At 48.5% G+C, this 16,367-nt stretch overlaps 1 protein-coding gene across 2 annotated transcripts; it reads right to left on the bottom strand.

Annotated features, from left to right (window-relative positions):
* Window positions 1-506: 506 nt before the first annotated feature.
* Window positions 507-15,832, bottom strand: LOC120319907 (zinc finger protein 260-like). 2 transcript variants are annotated; one of them, XM_039369255.1, is made up of 4 exons: window positions 15,661-15,832; window positions 5,689-6,645; window positions 3,851-3,956; window positions 507-3,099 (listed from the first exon to the last, which is right to left on the bottom strand). In XM_039369255.1, the coding sequence occupies exons 2-4, from the start codon at window positions 6,448-6,450 to the stop codon at window positions 977-979; spliced, it is 2,991 nt and encodes a 996-aa protein (XP_039225189.1). In that variant the 5' UTR covers window positions 6,451-6,645; window positions 15,661-15,832; the 3' UTR covers window positions 507-976. The 2 variants fall into 2 exon arrangements, with proteins under 2 accessions (XP_039225189.1, XP_039225190.1); XM_039369256.1 differs by having other exon boundaries at window positions 6,569-6,645.
* Between the last annotated feature and the right edge of the window lie 535 nt (window positions 15,833-16,367).

The following is a 16,367-nucleotide window of genomic DNA, read 5'->3' as shown; positions in this document are numbered from 1 at the left end:
AAACTTGGCGACTTTTTCTAAGACACGTGGACTTCAACTCCCAGAATTCCCCAGCCAGTCATGCTGGCTAGGGCAGGGGTAGGCCACCTTGGCTCTTTTCTGACTCGTGGACTTCAACTCCCAGAATTCCTGAGCCAGCCTGGCTCAGCTTGGAAACCTCTCCCTTTCCCCTCAGCAAGGCTGGCTCAGGAATTCTGGGAGTTGAAGTCCACGAGTCATAAAAGAGCCAAGGTGGCCTACCCCTGGGCCATATAAATAGCATTTAGCTTATATACCGCTTCACAGTGCTTCACAGCCCTCTCTAAGGATTAAGGAGAATTAAGAATTAAGGAGAAACTTTCTAACGGAGGACAATTCACCAGTGGAACAGCTTGCCACCAGAAGTTGTGGGTGCTGCATCACTGGAAGTTTTTAAGAAAAGACTGGACAGCCATTTGTCTGAAATGGTATAGGCCAGGGGTAGGCCACCTTGGCTCTTTTATGACTCGTGGACTTCAACTCCCAGAATTCCTCAGCCAGCCATGCTGAGGGGAGAGGGAGAGGTTTCCAAGCTGAGCCATGCTGGCTCAGGAATTCTGGGAGTTGAAGTCCACGAGTCATAAAAGAGTCAAGGTGGCCTACCCGTGGGCTAGGGAATCCTGGGAAGTGAAGTCCACATATCTTAAAAAGTTGCTAAGGTTGAAAAACATGGCCTTACAACAATAATCGTGAGAAACACTGCTGTAAATGTCAAGACATCAGTAGCCATTTTGAAGACGGGGGTCCCTGTTAATCTGATCGGTGTCCTCAAGCTGTTTCACACATCTGTATATTTTATAGTTGAGGCTCTGTCCTTGGCGGATCCTTCCGTAAAGATCCAAATCTGTCCCCCAAATGTCCTTTACCAACTGAACGTTACCATTCTCCCTCCCCCCCCCCCATGCTTGGGTGGACTGAGGCTCAGCACAGTCCTCCAGCGGTATTCCTTTCCCTTTCCCTATTTTTGTTTCTCACAGTCGTGGGACCTCTGATGTCTGGTAAGATTAGATCTTTGGCAGAAGCCTTGTCCGCAGTCCACGCATCGATACGGCTTCTCTCCCGTGTGGATTCTCCGATGGACAATCAGGTGCGCCCTTTGGCTGAAGCCTTGCCCGCACTCCACACACTTATGCGGTTTCTCCCCGGTGTGGATTCTCTGGTGCACCACAAGGTGTGTCCTTTGCGTAAAACTCTGGCCGCACTCCGAGCAGGCGTAGGGTTTCTCTCCCGTGTGGATCCTCTGATGCCGGATGAGATTGGATCTCTGGCTGAAACTCTGCCCGCACTCGGTGCAGAGGTGAGGTTTCTCTCCCGTGTGGATTCTTTGATGGATCACCAGGTGCGCTTCCCACGTGAAGGTCTGGCCGCACTCGCTGCACTGATAGGGCTTCTCTTTTGTGTGGATCCTCTGGTGAGCCACAAAGTTCTTCCTCCGATTGAACGTCTTCCCGCAATCCAAGCACTGGCGAGGTTCTTCGCCGGCGTGGATTTTTTGATGCCGGATGAAATTCGACTGCCAGTTGAACAACTTCCCACACTTCAGGCACTGATACGGATTGTCTCTTGGCGAGATCCTCTCGTGGGTCCTGTGGCCCGGCTCAAGGCTGAGGCCCACCCCAAGATCCACACTGTGGTATGAAGCCCTCTCCTCCGCGTGGACTTTCTGATGTTTAATGAGGTGCGGGCTCTGCCGAAAACTCTTCCCACAGTCAAGACAGGTGAAAGGTTTTTCCCCGGTGTGAATCCTCTGATGGCTGATGAGGTTTGCCCTCTGGTTGAATCTCTTCCCACAGTCGGAGCATTTGTGAGGTTTTTCCCGGGTGTGGATGCTCTGGTGTCTCCGAAGGTTCCCCCTGCGGCTGAATACTTTCCCACACCGGAAACACGGATAGGGTTCCTCTCCCGTTTGGTCCTGTCTGACCAGACCGCTCGGCTGATGGGGCGCGTTATCCCCCGTGTGAATCTTCTGATGCTTGATCAAGTTGGATTTCTGGCCGAAGCTCTTCTCGCACTCGGAGCACTTGTACGGCTTCTCCCCCGTGTGGGTTCGGAGATGCCTCACCAGGTTGGACCGCTGGCTGAAACCCTGCCCGCAGTCGGCACACTTGTGCGGCTTCTCGCCGGTGTGCAACCGCTTGTGGATGATCAGGTGAGCTCTCCAGCGGAAGCTTTTCCCACAGTCCGGACAACGGTAAGGTTTCTCCCCAGTGTGGATCCTCTGATGTGCGTTCAGGTTGGTCCTCTGGTTGAACCGCTTCCCGCACTCGAGACACTTGTGCGGCTTGTCTTTTGTGTGGATGCTCTGATGCCTAAGGAGGTTGCCTCTCCGGGAGAAGATTTTCCCGCACTTGAAGCACTGACAGGGGTTTTCTCCGAGGGAACCCTTATCCCGTCTCTGACGATTTGACCTCTGAGCCAGGCTCTTCCCGTTCACGGAGCGCCGAGGCGGCTTGTCCCCCAAATGGACGCTCTGATGCTTGACGAGGTTCGATTTCTGAGTGAAGCTCTTCTCGCATTCCAGGCATTTGTAAGGCTTCTCCCCGGTGTGGACTCGGTGGTGTCGAACAAGATTGGAGACCTGGCTAAAACTCTGCCCGCAGTCTGCGCACTGGTGGGGTTTCTCGCCGGTGTGAATCCTCTGATGAATGATGAGATTGGCGCTCCGACTGAAACATTTCCCACAGTCCACGCAGGGATAAGGCTTCTCGCCGGTATGGAAGCGCTGGTGTCGCATAAAGCTGGTCTCCCACTTGAAGCTTTTCCCGCATTTTGAGCACTGGAATGTCTTTCCTCCCACATGGGTTCTCTGATGCCTGTTGAGGTTCGATTTTTGAGTGAAGCCCTTCCCGCAAACAGCGCACAGGTGTCTCCGCTTTCCTGCGTGCGCCTTGTCCTCCAAGACACGTTTGCCGGAGATCCCGCTCTCATCGAGAATGGCGTTGTTTCTTCTCTTGTCTGTGGGGAATCGCTGCTCCCACCGTGGTGCCGCTTGTTCTCCAAAGTTCTCTTCCAGGACTTGAGTCTCAGCTTTTTCCAGTAACACTTCAAACACAGCCTCTTCATCCTCACTCTCCCACTTATCTGTCAAGATCGAAAGAGAGCATTAGGAAAGCTAGAACTCATATATTACAATTATTGAAACAACACAAGGTCCATGTTCTACACTACTTGTTTTTTTTTTTCATTTATTTTTTACCCTTCTAATGCCTGACTACAATCGGTTTACGATAATCTAACCACCATTTGTTTCAGGGCAGCAAACTTTAATTTGAAAGTTATGGGCTTCCTGTTTCCTGAGACTTTGCATAATGTGAGAAACAGGGATAATAATGGAACAGAATGGAATGGCACAGAACAGAACAGAACAACCTGCCTCCAGAAGTTGTGAATGCTCCAACACTGGAAGTTTTTAAGAAGAGACTGTACGGCCATTTGTCTGGAATGGTATAGGGTTTCCTGCTTGAGCAGGGGGTTGGACTAGATGACATCCAAGGTACCTTCCAACATTATTATTATTATTATTATTAAGAAAGAACTGGAAAATAGAGTCACTGCAGAGAATAGATTTAACTTAAAAACAATGGTGTTCACTTTACAGTTGTAGCATCCCCTCAGTGACTGCCACAGAAAAGGTCATAAAGTCAGATGCGGTCACATATCTGCTTAATGCTCAACGATCTGCTTAATGACTGGCGTGGTACCTATGATCACAATTCAAGGCTCAGTGGCAGTTGTAAGTTGAGGCCTACCAGAGCCGCTCTTGACAGTGAGATGGGCAGCATATTAAAAGTAATAACTAAATAAATTAAATACACAGCAAAGAATCCCGTACCCAACCAATTGGCTTGCTCCTGCTTGATTTCCCGGCAAGGTTGTTTTTCGCCAGCGTCATCGTCCCTCGAAAAACTCATCGCTACTTCTTCAAACTCTCCCAGCACCTAAAAGATAAAAAGCAAGAACGTGGATGTGGCTGCAAGTCTGGCTACTCCAGGGGTAGGCTACCTTGGCTCTTTTATGACTCGTGGACGTCAACTCCCAGAATTCCTGAGCCAGCCATGCTGAGGGGAAAGGGAGAGGTTTCCAAGCTGAGCCATGCTGGCTCAGGAATTCTGGGAGTTGAAGTCCACAACTCATAAAAGTGCCAAGGTTGCCTATCCCTGTGCTAGGCTGATCATAAATTATTTTTGCTTTAAAAGCCCCATCTCTAAAAGAGCCAGAATTCTAGCAGGCTGAAGCCTTAGCCCAGGGATAGGCAACCTTGGCTCTTTTATGACTGGTGGACTTCAACTCCCAGAATTCCTGAGCCAGCCATGCTGAGGGAAAGGGAAAGGTTTCCAAGCTGAGCCATGCTGGCTCAGGAATTCTGGGAGTTGAAGTCCACGAGTCATAAAAGAGCCAAGTTTGAAGACCCCTGGTTTAAATATTTAATTATTTTTCCTCACAGTCACGTGATCAAAATTCAGGCATTTGGGCAGGGGTAGGCAACCTGGGCTCTTTTATGACTTGTGGACTTCAACTCCCAGAATTCCTGAACCAGCATGGGGGAACTATGGCCCCTTCATGACTTGTGGACTTCAACTCCCAGTATTCCTGAGCCAGCCATGCTGAGGGGAAAGGGAGAGGCTTACAAGCTGAGCCCTGTTGGCTCAGGAATTCTGGGAGTTGAAGTCCATGAGTCATAAAAGAGCAGAGGTGGCCTACCCCTGCCCTACACTTCTGGCTTTCTCCTTTTCTCCCTTGCTATTCTGCCTTCTTTTCTTTATTCTAAATATGTCTATCAATGATTCTAAATGCATCCTGTCAAAGTTCATCTTTCTTTACTAAAATCTTTATAATAAAGTTGTGTCAGCATTTCAGGCGCAGAGGACCAACGCTCAAGGCGAAGAATTTATCCCCCTCAATTGAGGAGGCAGCAGAGAAAAAAAGCATAAGCTAATTTCAGCCAAGATTAAAGCATTTCTCAACCTCGGCTGCTTTAGAATTTATGAACTTCAACTCCCAGAATTGCCCCAGCTGGCATGTAATTTTGAGAACGGAAGCTCACACATCTTCATGCAAGCTGGCTGCGGAACTCTGGGAGCTGAAGCCTGCAGATCTTAAAGCAAAGGGGCTGAGGAATTCTGGGAGTTGAAGTCCACACATCTTAAAAGTTGCTAAGGTTCACCGGTCGGTCCCTGCTGAGACCCCATGAGATAGCCACAGCAATAGCACTAGCACTTAACATTTATATACCGCTTCGTAGTGCTTTACAGCAGTGGCCCCCAAATGTTTGGCCCCCAGGGACCGATGCCGTGGAGGTTTTTCCACGGACCGGAGGGGGCCGTGGTTTCGCGTGCTGCCTGCATCCCGTGGATGGGGCTTCACTCGTTTGCACGGCCCGGTTTCTGGCATGCACGGCCCGGTTTCTGGGATTGGGGACACGCTTTACAGCCCTCTCTAAGCGGTTTACAGAGTCAGCATATTGCTCCCCAACAATCTGGGTCCCCATTTGATGAACCTCGGAAGCATGGAAGTCTGAGTCAACCTTGAGCAGGTCAGGATCGAACTCCCGGCGGTGAGCAGAGTCAGCCTGCAATAACCCCTGTGCCACCCTGGCTCTTATGAGATGGAGGACGGATGGAACTCACCCCCAGCTCCCCCACCCCACCCCAGAAACCCCCCCTCCCTTACTTCCTGTTTCCACCTCTCAGTCTCTTGCTGCCTCAGCAGGAAGTCTTCCACCAAGGCCACCGCCTGGGCACAGGTCTCCGGCCCACTTTCTCCAACCCAGCCCTGGATGTCCTCAGGCAAGATGGCTAAGAACTGCTCAAGGACCACCAGCTCCACCATCCGCTCCTTCGAATTCAGCTCCGGCTGCAGCCAGTTGAGGCACAGCTCCCGCAGCCGGGTGCAGACGTCCCAAGGCCCCTCCGCCTCTTGGTAGCAAAACCACCGGAAGTGCTGCCGATGCAGCTCCGCGCTGGGGGTCTCCTCGGCCTGGCCCTCTCCCTTCACCTCTCCATCCTCCCCCTGCTCTGCGGGGTCCGCATCCAGGCTGGCCTTGAGAGGCCTCTCTCGCGGCAGAAGCCCACCTGCCTCTTCCTGGAGGGGCTGTTCACCGGTTTCAGCAGGAGCCAGAACTCCCGGGATCTGGGGGTTGCTCCACCCCGAACACGGGGACTGTCTGTTCTTCAGGATGTCTCGCCACTGGGCTTCCCAACATGGCGACAGCATCCCCTCTTCCACATCCCGCTCCGTTGGCTTGGCTGTCATCCGGCTAAAATGCTCCCCGATGGTGAAAGTCTGGATGACGTAAGGGCTCTTCCTGAATCGGGTCGGGCCGGCCAGCGCAAGGCCATTTCTCTCAAGCTCCTCCATTTTGACTCCTTTTTCTACCCTGGTTTCGTAAGGGTGGAGGCCCACAGAGGACGCCTCCTGTCGCTCGGCCGCCATTTCCACCTTGGCTCTGCTCAACCGCTCGACTTCCCAGCCCAGCACCGGTTTCTTTCTGCAGACATGACCGAGGAGGGGGTCTGAGTCCAAGTTTGGGCAAGTTCAGAGTGGTACTTACAAGGCAGAGACGACTTCAGAGCTTTTCACCTACAGAAAAAAAATGGGAGCATCTTTCTCACTCCAAAGAACTTCTTCCTGAAGGTCAGAGAAAAAAATGTGGATGAGAGGGAGGAAAAAATATAATACTGAAACAGTCACTCGCGGAACAGCAGAATCACAGAGCTGCAAGGGGCCACTGAGGTCATCCAATCCAGCCCCTTGCTCAGTGCAAGAATCCAGATTAAACCACTCTCAGGAAATCCTCTTGAGCAGGGCTTTTCAACCTTTTTATCCATTGTATCACTTTTAGGATATGGCAATATCCGAGTACCACCAGTCGCCTAGCAAGGTGTCAAAAACTGGATGACCAAAAAAAAAAAGGGGAAGGGAGTGATAAAGTACAGGTAGTCCTCGACTTACAACAGTTCACTTAGTGACCGTTCGAAGTTACAATGGCACTGAAAAAAGTGTCCCCCAAGCCACAGCCGAGCAAGACACCTGCCTGCCCACCCAGCGGCGCTCTTCCTTCTGTCCAAGGTTTTCATTGTTGTGAGCATTTCTGTTGGGGATTGACAGCGGGGGTGTTTGGTTTTTATTCCCCCCATCTGCTGGGTGGTTGCAGCAGGTTTTGATCACTTCACATGACCCTGGGACACTGTGACCATCATAAATATGAATCAGTTGCCAAGCATCTGAACGTAAATCACAAGACCCTGGAGATGCTGCAACATTCCAGCTGATCGGCGCTTCTTCTGGGCTCAGCAGAAGCACAAGGATCAGCGCTGAGCTCCAGCTGGAGCCTGGCGCTGATCCTGGCGCTTCCGCTGAGCCCAGACAGCCCTGCAGCTCCAGCCATCTCTTGCACAGGCTTGTGTGGTGCTGCCACCAGTTCACCTCATTCCCCTCCCCTACTATCACTTTTCTAGGATGGTCACGTACCACCTGCCAGGTGCCAATGTACCACAGGTGGTACCCGTCCCACTGGTTGAAAAGCCCTGGTCTTCAGCAACCAGGGAAAACCAACCTAACAACTCTCTGATAATACTCCCATCACAAAATGGCTGTTACCCTTTAGGAAGTTTCTTCTAACGTTCAGTCAGGATCTACCCGGTTATCAGTTAAAGCCATGGAATGGAGTGGAATGGAACAAAGCATTGTTTCTCAACCTTAGGAATTTTGAGTGGACCAACTCCCAGAATCCCCTGGGAACTGGAGTCCACCCATAAAGCTGCCAAGCTTGAGAAATATTTCTTTAGGGAATAGAGTTCAGTTATGATGTACAGCTGATGCTTTAGGATCCTCACATATCCCCAAAGCCTGGGTTCCAGAAGTTGTTATGGCTGACATTTACAGCGAGGGAAAAAATTATTTGATTCCCCTGCTGATTTTGTATGTTTGCCCACTGACAAAGAAATGGTCAGTCTATAATTTTAATGGTAGGTTTATTTTAACCGTGAGAGACAGAACAACAAAAAAATCCAGAAAAAAGCATTTCAAACAAGTTATAAATTGATCTGCATTTTAATAAGTGAAATAAGTATTTGACCAGCAAGATTTCTGGCTCCCAGGTGTCTTTTATACAGTAACGAGCTTGTTATCTGTATAAGACACCTGTCAACCGAAGCAACTGATCAATCAGATTCCAAACTCTCCACCATGGCCAAGACCAAAAAGCTGTCCAAGGATGTCAGGGACAAGATTGTAGACCAGTGGTTCTCAACCTTTCTAATGCCGTGACCCCATAATACAGTTCCCCATGTTGTGGTGACCCCCAACCACTTATACATCACCGGGTGCCAGGGGTGTGGCCAAAGAAAAGGGGGAAAAAATGGCGGACAGCCTTGTTTGGCGACCCCCATGAAATGGCCGTTCGACCCCAAATGGGGTCCCGACCCACAGGTTGAGAACCACTGTTGTAGACCTACACAAGGCTGGAATGGGCTACAAGACTATCGCCAAGCAGCTTGGTGAGAAGATGACAACAGTTGGTGCGATTATTTGCAAATGGACAAAACAAAATAACTGTCAATCTCCCTCGGTCTGGGGCTCCATGCAAGATCTCACCTTGTGGAGTTTCAATGATCATGAGAACGGTGAGGAATCAGCCCAGAACTATATGGGAGGATCTTGTCAATGATCTCAAGGCAGCTGGGAACATAAGACACTAAGAAGACAATTGATAACACACTACGCAGAGAAGGACTGAAATCTTGCAGCGCCCACAAGGTCCCCCTGCTCAAGAAAGCACATGTACAGGCCCGTCTCAAATTTGCCAGTGAACACCGGAATGATTCAGAGGAGAATTGGGTGAAAGTGTTATGTTCAGATGAGACCAAAATTGAGCTCTCTGGCATCAGCTCAACTCAACTCACTGCGTTCGGAGGAGGAGGAATGTTGTCTATGACCTCAAGAATACCACCCACATCTTCAAACATGGAGGTGGAAACATTATGCTTAAGGGGTGTTTTTCTGCTAAGGAAACAGGACAACTTCACCGCATCAAAGAGATGATGGACGGGGCCATGTACCATCAAATCTTGGGTGAGAACCTCCTTCCCTCAGCCAGGGCATTGAAAATGGGTTGTGGATGGATATTCCAGCATGGCAATGATCCAAAACACACGGCCAAGGCAACAAAGGTCCTGGAGTGGCCTAGCCAGTCTCCAGACCTTAATGCCATGGAAAATCTGTGGAGGGAGCTGAAGGTTCAAAACCTTAATGACTTGGAGAGGATCTGCAAAGAGGAGTGGGACAAAATCCTTCCTGAGATGTGTGCAAACACCACCAAGGACTAAGTCATGTTTGGTGAAGAGGTCAAATACTTATTTCACTCATTAAAATGCAAACCAATATACCAGTATACCTTTTTTGAAATGCGTTTTTCTGGATTTTTGTTGTTGTTATTCTGTCTCTCACTGTTAAAATAAACCTACCATTAAAATTATAGACTGATCATGTCTTTGTCAGTGGGCAAACGTACAAAATCAGCAGGGTAATCAAATAATTTCTTCCCTCACTGTATAATGAAATTTGTCAGCAATCATTCTATTACGTATATGAAGAATCTCAGTATATTAAAAAGAAACTGGTGCTACTGTCTGAGCAGGGTAAAAACCAAAATTCCTGCAGGTGAAACTTAGTAGTTTCCTGGCAACAGTATAGGGTTAGCTTCACTGCTTTCCTGTTGCTTTTTTGAATGTCCCAGTCTAGTCCTCAGCCGAGAGACTTCCTAATAGCTTTTCATTCAAGATACTTGCAATTAATTTAATTCTTCTCACCCCTCACACCGCTCTGCCTTCTGAGGAAAAGAAATCCTTTTTTTTACTTGTAGATAGGAAGGAAAACCTGCACAATAGGAGGACTGGCGGCATTTGAGGCACAAAATAGTGGATTGTCCCCAAGTGTCATTTTCATGCAATGGAACATTTGCAGGTAGTTCTTGACATATGACCACAACTGATCCCAAAATTTCCACTGCAAAGTAAGACAGTTGCTAAGTGAGTTTTGCCCCATTTTACAATCGTTCTGGCCACCATTGTTAAGTGAATCCCTGCAGTTGTTCAATTAGTAGCCCGGTTGTTAAGTGAATCTGATCGCAAAAGGGGATCACATGACCCCGGGACATGGCAATTGTCATAAATACGAGTCAGCTGCCAAGCATCTGGATTTTGATCATGTGACCATGGGGGAATGCTGCAACAGTCATAAGTGTGAAAACAACTACCCATCTTCCCGAAAGGCCTACCCTGAAAATAAGCCCTAGCTTGATTTTTGGGGGGTGGGCCTAATACAGGGGTTAGCAACCTCGGCTCTTTTATGACACATGGACTTCAACTCCCAGAATTCCTGAGTCAGCATAGCATGACTCAGGAATTCTGGGAGTTGAAGTCCATGAGTCATAAAAGAGCCGAGGTTGCCTATCCCTGGCCTAATATAAGCCCTAATCCGAATATAAGCCCTAGTTTTGGGGTGAGGCACACACTTAAAAATCAAGCTAGGGTGGGGTGTGAAGACCTCTGCAGCCGAGAACCAAACTATGGATTCAATCCATAGCTTGGTACTCGGCTGCAGAGGCCTGACTGCAAAATGCAGGCCGGAATGCCCCAGAAGAAGTGGACCGGCTGGGCTGGGCTGTTATAAGACACCCCCCGAAAATAAACATGGGTATAAGTCACTTTTTAAACTTCAAATGGTCTACACCAGGGGTAGGCAACCTTGGCTCCTTTATGACTTGTGGACTTCAACTCCCAGAATTCCTGAGCCAGCATGGCTCAGCTTGGAAACCTCTCCCTTTCCCTTCAGCATGGCTGGCTCAGGAATTCTGGGAGTTGAAGTCCACAAGTCATAAAAGAGCCAAGGTGGCCTACGCCTGAGCTAGACCCTCATTCACATCCCCCCTCCAGCATTATCTAACTCTAAAAGCGAAAGGGACAAAGATGGCTACATTTTCATCTGTTGTCAAGGCAAAACATCCAATGTTAGCAGCATTGACATCCCGGTTGTTAAGTGAATCTGGCTTCCCTATCAGTTTTGCTTGTCAGACAGTGACTGAAGAAGGTTACAGAAAGTTACAAAAAGCAGAACCATACGACCTCAGGACAGTGCAACCGTCGTAGGTACGAGTCAGTTGCCAAGTACCCAAATTTGGATCACATGACCGTGGGGAATGCTGCGATGATTGTTAAGCGTGAGGACCAGTTATATGTCACTTTTCCAGTATTGTGACTTCATGCGGTCGCTAAACAAACAATTCTAAGTCGAGCACATTTCACTTTTCTTCAAATGGTGCCGTTATGGCTGTCTTGGTAGAAAAGGGGAAGCTTCCACTTCCCTCCCGCTCCAGCTTATATTTCTGCCATCTTTTTCCTCGTTAGAGATGACTTTTCGGAAAAAGGATCTTTGTATTTAAATGGCAGAGTCTTTTAAATCTGAAATGCACTCAACATCAATGAGAACATATGTCTGGATGGTCTGAATACTTTGACAAATACTAGTTATAGCAATGTTGTTATTTTCCTTTCTGATTTATATTTATGAATGTTGTAATATCCCAGGGCAGGGGTAGGCCACCTTGGCTCTTTTATGACTCGGGGACTTCAACTCCCAGAATTCCTGAGCCAGCCGTGCTGAGGGGACAGGGAGAGGTTTCCAAGCTGAGCCAGGCTGGCTCAGGAATTCTGGGAGTTGAAGTCCACGAGTCATAAAAGGGCCAAGGTTGCCTAGCCCTGGACTAGATGACCCACAACAGGGGTCTTCAAACTTGGTCATTTTATGACTGGTGGACTTCAACTCCCAGAATTCCTGAGCCAGCATAGCTCAGCTTGGAAAACTTCTCCCTTTCCCCTCAGCATGGCTGGCTCAGGAATTCTGGGAGTTGAAGTCCACGAGTCATAAAAGGGCCAAGGTTGCCTAGCCCTGGACTAGATGACCCACAACAGGGGTCTTCAAACTTGGTCATTTTATGACTGGTGGACTTCAACTCCCAGAATTCCTGAGCCAGCATGGCTCAGCTTGGAAACCTCTCCCTTTCCCCTCAGCATGGCTGGCTCAGGAATTCTGGGAGTTGAAGTCCACGAGTCATAAAAGAGCCAAGGTGGCCTACCCCTGGCCCAGGGTAATGGGACTCCATCTTGTGACCTTCTCACAGGCAAAGTCAATGGGGAAGCCAGATTCATTTAACAACCAAGTTACTAACTAAACATCTGCAGTGATTCACTTAATAACTGTGGCAAGAAAGGTCATAAAAATGGGGCAAAACTGACTTAACAAATGTTTCACTTAGCAATAATCACTTGGGGCTCAATTGTGGTCCTAAGTCAAGGACTACCTGTACTGAAACCTGTTTAAAGTGGTAAAAAGCTGGACACGGAGAAACATGCACCTCCTTGTGCGCACAGACAAGCTTCCTTCAATGTCCCGATCTGATGAAACTGCACACTGGAGCAACATTTCTCAATCTCAGCAAATTTAAGACGTGTGAACTTCAACTCCCAGAATTCCCCAGCAAGGTACTGAAGAAGCCATCTTCCCCTTTTGGACAAAGGGGGGAGGGGAGGGAGGTATTGCTTGACTTCCAGAGCAAACACAAAAGGAGAAGAGAAGACTGGAAAGAGGAACAACCCAGCAAGAGGAGAAAAAAATCATAGCACAGAATGCAAAAAGTGGAACTGTGGGTCCAATCCAACCTCAAGAAGTTCTTTTAATTTTCCTCTTTTATCTTTTAAATCTGTAAGCTAGAGCTGTCTGCTAATTACTTTTGGTTAACCACTTTGAATTGGTGGGGTTCTTTTCAACTAAAGAGTAGGGCAAAATATCCCAGAATTCCACAGTTTGTAGATCCTGGAAGCGGTCAGAGAAAACTCCTGATTTGCTGGTTTCATCAGCTTACGAATGTAGGAACAGTTTTCAGCTCTCCCTTTCTAAAAGTATCCTGTGTTTCCAGCACTGCAGCACAGAGCTTGTCTTGGAAAAAGCTAAGTGGGTTAATAGTGGGATGGGAGACCAAAAGGAAATCCAAGAGCTGCAGATTAGTCTGGGAGGTAAATAATTTTCCAGAAAACAGTAGTGGTAAACCACTTCTGTTTTGCCTGCAAAAAAATAGTACGATAATGACAAGCTTAAAGTATCCCTGCTTCATGCAATAACCCAACTGCTTCTAAGAAAAGTTCTCTTAAAATCCAGCCAACGAAACTGTCCTTGAATATTCAGGTTCTAGTGAAACAAGATTACAGGTAGTCCTCGACGTATGACCACAACTGAGCCCAAAATTTCTGTTGCTAAGTGAGACATGACCAGGGCTGTTGTAACTTCGGTCACTAAATGAACTGTCATAAGTAAAGGACTCCTTGTACAGCAAAAGAACCCCCACCAAGCAATGTCTTGTCAAGAGAAACGCAGAAAATTAAAGCAAACTCTTGCTGAGCAAATATGAAAATTTTGAGGAGGAAAATATTGTGAAAAAACAGAAACAGCTTCCCAGCCTGAAGCCCAGAAAGGACAACCCAGTCAAACTGAGGCAGGGCGAAGGCCTGGACTGGAGCATACAGCTACAGAGAAGCTGAGAACAGCCTTTGCTTGAAACCCTACAGAATGGCTGCTAGTGAACGGCTCAGTTCACACAACCCATTAAACCAGCTAAACCAGAGAAAAGACCTAGAAGGGGCATTTGAACAATGAGATCTTTACACTCTGTGAAACCCAGTTCATTCCCCTCGTTTGTGGCTCCAGACATTGCGCCTCAAAGTGGGTTAATTTATTGACCAGGTTATTTAGTTTTTGCGAGTACAGCAATGTACACCATTCTTTTACAGTTAAGGGGCCTTTGAGGGTATATTTCCTACAACCATGGAGGATTATGAGGATGTGCTCACACCAACCAAACTGCAATCTAGTTAACAACTTTGAGGCTAGTGTGTTGTGCAACTAGCCCCATGGCTTGGGTGGTTTGGTATGTTCGCTATGCAAAGGTTCCATCTCTAGATTAACCATAGATGTGGGTCACGCAACCATAGCATTAGAGTTAAAAACTATCCCGTTGGGGGACCTGAAGATCAGACAAGACTGACAATATAAAGTTAAATAGCCTTGAGAATTAGGCAGCTTTCTAAGCTGCTAGTCCCTTGAGAAAGACTGCAGACCATCACCCTTGTTTTACATCTCAAAGCAAACCCACAATCCTAGAAATGCCGGAGGAGTACGGGTAATCCTTGAATTACAACAGTTCATTTAGTGACCATTCAAAGTTACAATGGCCCTGAAAAAAGCAACTTATGACCATTTTTCGCACTTACGACCATTGCAGTATCCCCAAGGAGATCAAAATTCAGACACTTGGCAACTGACTCAAATTTATGACGGTCACAGCATCCTGGGATCACGCGATCCCCTTTTGCGACCTTCGGACAAGCAAAGTCAATGGGGAAGCCAGATTCACTTAACAACCGTGCTACTAACTTGACTGCAGTGATTGACTCAACTGTGGCAAGAAGGCCGCAAAACGGGGCAAAACTCATTCAACAAATATATCCATTAACAACAGAAATTTTGGACTCAGTTGTAGTTGTAAGTCAAGGACTATACCTGTATCTTAAAATCTGAGACACCCTTTGAAACATCCAAGGGATATGAAAACAAAGCAGAAGCCTAAAAAAAGGGACAGCCAGCATCCTCCCCTATGGAAGAGAAGGCCCTCTCAAGGGGGTTTCACTATTTGGGTGGATTTACACTCATGTCTCAAAGGTGCTTTTTTAGAGACAACTGGACTTTCCTAGTTTTCTTTTAAGACATTTCGCTTCTCATCCAAGAAGCTTCTTCAGCTCTGACTGGATTGGGGGGGGGGGGGAAGACACCAGGCAGAAAACATTCTGCAACCAAGAAGTCTCCACACCAATTTGCCCTACTCAGATCAGCCTGAGGACACAGACAAACCTCCAAATGGCCTCAAGGACTCTCTAAAACAGTGGTTCTCAACCTTTCTAATGCCGTGACCCCATAATACAATTCCCCATGTTGTGGTGACCCCCCCAACCACATCACCGGGTGCCAGGGGCATGGCCAAAGAAAAGGGGGAAAAAATGGCAGGCAGCCTTGTTTGGCGACCCCCGTGAAATGGTCGTTTGACCCCAAATGGGGTCCCAACCCACAGGTTAAGAACCACTGCTCTAAAAGGGAGCAAATGACCGGCTGTCTGCAAGGAATATAACTCCTTCCATTCCCCACCATCCAGTCAAGAGCCGAAGAAGCTTCTTGGATAAGAAGTGAAACGTCTTCAGAGAAACAAACAAGAAAGTCCCGAAAAAGCACCTTTGGGACAACCATGACCCTGGATGACTGAGAATCTCCGCAGGCACTCGTCTGAACTGCCACCTTTCACTTCCACAACAGCGGACCCCACTTACAAATCCGGTTTGCAAGGCTTCCCACAATCATTCTTAAGCTAATCAAGTTAAACCAGCCATGCACACCCAAACCCTCAAGCCAGCGGGCTGGCAGAACATGCAACACCCCAAATCTGGCACAGCAAGTCGTCTGAACCCGCCACTTTCCCCTCCGTCGCTCCCTTCCCCGAACTGGATGGCTGTGGCTGATGATGGCCTTCGCAGACCTCCTTACCTCGAGGATGCCCGCTTGGGGAAGAGGGGCTGAATGCAGGCTTGTGCCCTCTGCCCCCCTCTTTCCTTAGGAACCCCAACCCCGATGCACCCCTTTTTTTGCACCCGCGGCTGCAGTTCCCCACCCTCCCCGCGCAGCCACCATCTCGGCTTGTCTGCGCACCGACTGCCAACTGCACATCCCGGAGTGTAAAGAGGAGAAATGCGCCGCCCCTCCCCGCACACCCACAAATTCCCACGCCTCTCTAGGCCTCCCTGCTCGTTGGTTTTAACCGCGGCTGGTCCGTGGGCCGGGAGGTTCCGCCCATCTCCCTTTTCCCGTTTCCGGCCGGAGGGGAGGGGGAGGAAGAAGGGTCTTATCACGTGGATCCCGTGGCGTCACGTGATCGCCTCCCTACAGGTGCGAGGGAGGGGTGGGGGGGAAATCTGAGCCCTGGCCAGCTGCAGGTAGGCATTCAACAGGAGTAGCCCACCGACAAGTAGTCCTCGACTTGGGACCACAATTTCTGTTGCCAAGTGAAACATTTCTTAACGTTGCCCTCGTTTTACGACCTTTCTTGCCACCGTTGTTAAGTGGATCACTGCAGTTGCTGAATCTTGTTAAGTGAATCTGGCTTCCCCATTGACTTTGCTTGTCAGCATGTCGCAAAAAGGGACACGGCAACCGTTATAAATGGGAGCCAGTTGCCAAGTGTCTGAATTGATCAC

Source organism: Crotalus tigris, unplaced genomic scaffold (genome assembly GCF_016545835.1).
Source record: "Crotalus tigris isolate CLP2741 ecotype Arizona unplaced genomic scaffold, ASM1654583v1 scf7180000020992.475769, whole genome shotgun sequence".
NCBI lineage: Eukaryota > Metazoa > Chordata > Lepidosauria > Squamata > Viperidae > Crotalus > Crotalus tigris.
The sequence above is the reverse complement of the archived record's forward strand: the minus strand, read 5'-3'. Positions and strand labels throughout refer to the sequence as shown.